The following is a 6,179-nucleotide window of genomic DNA, read 5'->3' as shown; positions in this document are numbered from 1 at the left end:
AGGATCCCGCCAGCAAACATACTGATCTGTGCCTCTTTCGGGATCCCTCAGGATCCCTCCAGCAAACATACTGATCTGTGCCTCTTTTGGGATCCTGCCAGTAAACATATTACTGAACTTGAAGTCCGCTCTCTCCCCCTTCCTTTGGTCTTTGTTTCAACATGATGACTTCTTCTGTTTTCCCCTGATCTTTCACCTTCCTTGTGGTTTTAGGTTTCAAGTTCCTCAAAGGGTGTTCCCTTAGAGGACATCATGCCACTGTGATGCTTTTTCTTTTATTTCATATTTTATAGAATTTCCCTCTGAACTTTGCCTACTTCTGAACTAAATTAAGCCAGAAAAGATGGAATGGGGTTCAGGAAACCCTGGCTCTTGTCTTTAGTTCTTCTGTGGACTAACTTTCCATCTCACTTGGAAGGTGGTGACAAGACTGGGAATCTCTCTCACTTGACCTTGACACCTCTCCATCCTCCCAACTCGCCTGGCTTTGTGATTTCCTCCAAGAAATGCTTGCCCATGATGATGTTAGGTGAAGAGACCCAAATCTATTTAGAGTTGGAGTTGGCAAGGTGAGTGCTGGGAAGAGACAGAAGGGTAAAGGGATGAAGTCACAAAATCATCACAGAACTCACAGGCCCAGGCTGGACATGGAGGCTGGAGAGACCAGGAAGAACGCAGAGGATTGGAAAAATAAAGCAGATAAGAGAAGAGAAGAGAAGAAAGACAGGGAAGGGAGGGAGGGAAGGGGCAGTGGGAAGGAAGGCTGGGGAAGAAGGACGTTTCTAATACCCAGCCTTGAGGGTCTCCACCCTCCTTATGTCAGTTATGCTGTGTGCTCACCTGGATCCACACTATGGAATACATTTTCATTCAGTTGCCCCAGGCATTTCTGGACAGAGAATGTCATCTTGCACTGCCTGTCTGACTCTGTTCTTCTGTACTGCCTCCATGTAACTAATAGATACATAATCAGACAAATTTTCTGATAACTGAGAAATAACCATTTTGAACTTAGGGCCTTCAGTTAGGGCTTTGCTAAGGTGGACTTTGTGGAGGTCATTGGAGGGGGCGACTTACTTTGGGCTACTTGTGCTTTCTTAAGACCTATGTTCAAATGATTTAAAATGGATCTGAGTACAGTTGGGAATGACATGGTCTTTCCAATGGAGACTTTTACCAAGAGCCCCGTACTACTTTCATTATCGTGTCCTGCTACTTTCCTGTTAGCGTCTGTTTATAAAGCAGTGATTTCTCCTCCTAACTGAGAAAAACGACTATTGTACAACAGTGTGGATGGTTAGTGTCTGTGTTTCCAGTTTATGGGGAATACACGCTGGTGATGGCCAACACGGCATTGAAAGTTGGGGTCATCTCAGGCAGTCTGGGCTCCTGGGTTATGAACAGCAGGACCTGCAGATAACTCTGGGGTAGGAAGGCTGAGAAACTATGTGCTAATTTTGTCTATTTGAATCAGGTCCCTGCAGATCAATTTTGTAACAATTAGCCTGTGTTCTAACTGGCCACATGCCTGATACACAGGACACATTTCCCCTGGTAAAAGAGCTCAGGTTCTTCTTACAGCGATATTAGATTCCAAATGCTTTAAAAAATTCTTTTAATTGTACCTTCTCTTTTTATTCACTTAGCACGTCTTAGGTTGTTAACAATGTGTTCTGATCATAATGCAAGCAAATATTATGCATAAATTTGGAGACTACACCCAGAGCAAGTCACTTACTTTTTCTTGTATTCAGTAAATGTGTTTTCTGAATAATCTGCACATAGTTCTTGTCCTTTGGCAATGAAAGAAGACAGTTCCTTCTCCAGCTGAGGGCCCTGTAAGAAAACAATGGTGTTTGTCTTGACATACTATCTTCAAAGGGTGTTGAATCAGAATGAGGTGTGTCGTATCAGTGTGAGTATTAGCTACACTGGGCGCTGGCAATGCTTCCTGCACGAGGATGGATGGTAAATATTTCAGACTTTGCCACGTAGGGTCTCTGTTGTAACTACTCCACTCTGCACAGGTGTAGTCGTAAATAACACGTAAAGAACAAGAAGGGTATTGCGTGGCCTTTTGGCAAGATCAAGGGAAGTGCGAGTGGTTGTGTTCCAGTGAAACTTTATGCATGAGCCCTGAAATGTGAATTTCATGTAATCTTCACATGTCATGAAATATTAATCTTCTTTTGATATTTCCCCCCGAAAAGTTAAAAAATGTAAGACCATTCCGCATTCTTAGCTTGAAGGCCATACATAAGTGGACAGTGAGCCAGGTTCAGCCCATCAACTGCAGTTTAAGTGGTTGACACATTTTAGCCCATTGTACCTTAGCTGTTAAACAGGTGGCAGGGTCTTCGAGATCACAGCATTCACCCAGGCTTTTCAGGGTCGGCTCGAGCACTTTACTGAGGAATACTTCTGGAACGTGAGTCCTTCTGCTTAGTTCAAATGTATACCTGGTAGGAAGGGGCAAAGAAGATGCTCTTCAGGTGTGTGCAGATGTGTGTGTGTGTTCCCTTTCTGGGAGGTGACATGTCTGTGGTAAAGGCAGACCTTCCGGCTCCACATCTGAAGTCAAGGGGAAACTGACCCCACACCCACCGGGTTTGGATTCAACAGTGTTTTCATTGAAATGCAGTTAATATTAGCTTTGAAGCTACTGTGACTAGTTAATGCTGAATTAAATCTCTGTGTGATGACTATTAATGTATATTATGTAAAAGCTTGTCTGCTTCAAATGAACTTGGAGCTATTCTTTGGGCCATATAACACAGTCGACCCTTTCTGAGCAACAGCTGGGCGCTTTAAAGGATTTGCTGTGGTAATAGGTTTGTGTAAACCATGGTGTCTTAGCCTGTGCTACTCATGCACTTATAAAAACAAGGAGTGTTTAGAAATTAAAGTGTCAGTCCCACCTCAATTCTGCTGCCTGATGTTGCTGATCAATATTCTAACCTCCTTCAGTCTATCTATGAAACATCTTCACGCCATGGGTGTGTGTATGCTCACAGTGCATGCAGCCCATGATATACTAATTTTAGTTCTTTCTTCAGTTAGATGAAATAAGAAAAAGGTTTGCCATTTCTTATTTAGTCTGTTTCTCATTTAGTGCAAAAGAGTAATCAATATAGCCAAGGAAAGTTATTCTGTCTGCTATTTTATTGGCACCAAATGTTTATTGTCCAAAAGTTTGGGATATGGATTGTTTCCTGTGGCTCAAGTGGCTAAGGCGCCAGCCATATACACCTAAGGTGGCAGGTTCGCATCCAGCCCAGGCCTGCCAAAAAACAATGATGGCTACAACCAAAAAAATAGCTGGGCGTTGTGGCAGGCGCCTGTGGTCCCAGCAACCTGGGAGGCTGAGGCAGGAGACTCGCTTGAGCCCAAGAGTTGGAGGTTGCTGTGAGCTGTGATGCCACAGTACTCTACCCAGGGGGACAGCTTGAGGCTCTATCTCAAACAACAACAACAACAACAACAAAAAGGTTGGGATAGTTTAGGCTTTTGATTTGTGACTTTGAACCAGACATAACAGAATAAAACTAGTTAATAACACGATGGCCATTCCTGGTGCCGTGATGTGTTTTACATGTGTAGCATTTTTGTGTATAGGAAGATGTTTCCATGTTCACTTTCACCTGCATTTCTACACGCGCTCCCCACTCGCAGCCTGTGTGCTAAGGAAGGAAGGTATTAACATTTTCAAATTAATAAGGGACTGAGGTTCAGGAAGGCCGAGTCACTTCTCTTGGTAATGCATCGTAATCACAAGAGGCAGAATTAGAAGCACTAAGCTTTTTCCATCTCCAAAAATCTTTGTACTGAAGTCAATTGTTCTTCATTTAAAATAAATTGTGGAGTTTAAAAACATTCAGTAACTTAAAATATTAACAAATACTTAAACCCATGAAAAACAGAAAAAGTACTCTGCCTGTGTTTAAAGTGGGTGACAGCATGCCTCCCCTCCATCTGGCCACATTTCTGTCCGGATGAACCTAAAATGTGACACATTCCACTCCACCTCTACTTACTGGTCCACGGCTTTAGTGTTCCCATGATCACACACGTCTCTACCCGTGGGCAGCTTAACATCCGGCAGCTCGGGTGGCTGTGCAGCTGGCATGAAGTAAGTGCACATGAAAACGTCCATGGGAGTCTTTTCTTGACAACAGTCCCCAAACTTAGAACTCTTGGTGGATAAGTGCTCACAGACTTTTACTGTGTGTTCAGGCAGCTACAGAAACAGGGAGTTTGTGCATTGTTAGTTTTCTGGTCGGTCTATGTAAAGATGAGGCTTATCAAGGCTGAAAAGCTTTGGCGTGTTGATAAAAGCCATCGTGAACACTCTTGGAAACTAAATTTGTATAATATTTGGGGAGACCATTCGTCAGCATGTACTAAAAGATGTAAAAATGTACAATGTAAGTTTTAAGAGTTTATGCTCAGGAAATAATTATAGATTAAGGGAAGATTTAAATACAAGGCTATTAAATGATGCATTGCTTAAAATATTGAAAACCTAAGTACTATAACAGAGGATCAGTTAATAAAAATACAGTATATCTAGATAGATACATATAACACGTGCAACAGATGTGTGTAAGACACTCCTATTTACCCACTGTGTATTATTATAGAACAACACCCATTAACACAGATAAAGGGACTGATACGATCTCAGGGACTGATCTTCATTTAATGCGATTATTCAAATTTGCATCTACTTGAAGGAATTATGCAAATTTAATACAGTAAAAACATGGAGATGACTATCAAATTATAAGAAATATAATAAAGGCATTAGTAACCTCCAATAGCACAATGGTTGCAGTGCTGATAGAACTTTATGTGATATCTTATCTGTACTGCCCATACTGCTGTCTCTTCAAAGTGTGGCCAGTGTGACTGAGATGTGAATTTTAAATCATATCCAATTTAAATTTAAACTTCATTCTAATTAATTATAACTGAATTTAACAGCTGTCAGTGGTTAATGGATACAGTGCTGGACAGCGCAGATGGAGTGAGGCCCAAGGAATCTGGTAATCTTGTCCTTACACGGGGACTCTGCCATTTACTGGTTGTGTGGTCTCAGATTATCAGCCCTTGCTTATCCTCAGTTTCCTCATCTGTACAATGGAGTGAAGAACATATTTGTATTTGTATTTCATCTTCCTAAGGAACCTATCTGGGGTTCCTTAGGAAGATGAAAAGCAGCTTAGGAGAGTGCCTGCCCTCAGCACCTGTCAGTGCTCAGTGTGCAGTGGTGACACGGTGATAGGGTCTGTCTTACCTCCTTGGCCATGCAGTCCTCGGAGGTGGATGGGCAGCATTTGGTGAGGATATTCGTGACATCTTCAGCTAGTGGCAAGACATCCTCCAGATCAGCAGTGGGCACTTTTTGGGCTAATTTTATGAGATGGCTAAATAGTTAAAATGAATTTGTTAGTTTATCTGCATTTCAGTTTTATTGGTTTCAGGATAAACATGCAGCCTGGAGGAATAAAATTAATTTCAACCCTCTGGCCTTCCAGCTGCATAGAACACATCTGACTCAAGGTCAACCGTGCCCACTAGATCTTTTCAAGTCTTCAGTACTCAAAAGCAGCTTCTCTTCTGGCCAGGTCTATGGAGTTAAAGCAAACACTTAAAATGTTAGATTTAATGAGCCGACAGTAAGAGCCCTAACCTCTGTCTATTCACAAGGCCAACGTTGTGTTTTTGTGGCCCCTCATAGTCTTATAAAATATCTATCTATCTATCTATCTATCTAGAGACAGAGTCTCACTTTATTGCCTTCAGTAGAGTACCATGGCGTCATACTGCTCACAGCAACCTCCAACTCCTGGGCTTTGGTGATTCTCTTGCCTCAGCCTCCTGAGTAGCTGGGACTACAGGCACCTGCCATAATGCCTGGCTATTTTTTTGCTGTAGTTTGGCTGGGGCCAGGTTTGAACCCGCTTTCATTACTTTCACTCATGAAAGTAATGATAGCCCTATTGCCTTAGGTCACAGAGTTAATAAGCATTGGGGTTTGTTACTGTAACCCTTAGGCATGTGGTAAGGTCACATGTGTGGGTGAGATCATGCCATGGTCCTCTCCTGCCTGTGAGGTCACATGTTGTGAGGTCACATGTGTGGGTGAGATTATGCCGTGGTCCTCTCCTGCCTGTGAG

The 6,179-nt window shown here is 42.5% G+C and overlaps 1 protein-coding gene across 2 annotated transcripts in view; it reads right to left on the bottom strand.

The window, feature by feature from the left end:
• The window catches only part of GC (GC, vitamin D binding protein), a 50,803-nt gene that overhangs the window by 17,754 nt on the left and 26,870 nt on the right, over positions 1-6,179 (bottom strand). For both annotated transcript variants that reach the window (XM_023507588.1, XM_012812162.2), the window contains exons 7-10: positions 5,297-5,426; positions 4,035-4,237; positions 2,330-2,459; positions 1,739-1,836 (exon numbers count right to left, since the gene is read on the bottom strand). In XM_023507588.1, the coding sequence (XP_023363356.1) occupies positions 1,739-1,836; positions 2,330-2,459; positions 4,035-4,237; positions 5,297-5,426 (561 nt within the window). The remainder of the gene's footprint in view (positions 1-1,738; positions 1,837-2,329; positions 2,460-4,034; positions 4,238-5,296; positions 5,427-6,179) is intronic.

Source organism: Otolemur garnettii, unplaced genomic scaffold, assembly GCF_000181295.1.
Source record: "Otolemur garnettii isolate 467f Iridium unplaced genomic scaffold, OtoGar3 scaffold00191, whole genome shotgun sequence".
Taxonomy (NCBI): Eukaryota; Metazoa; Chordata; class Mammalia; order Primates; family Galagidae; genus Otolemur; species Otolemur garnettii.
This window is presented reverse-complemented; position numbering and strand designations above follow the sequence as displayed.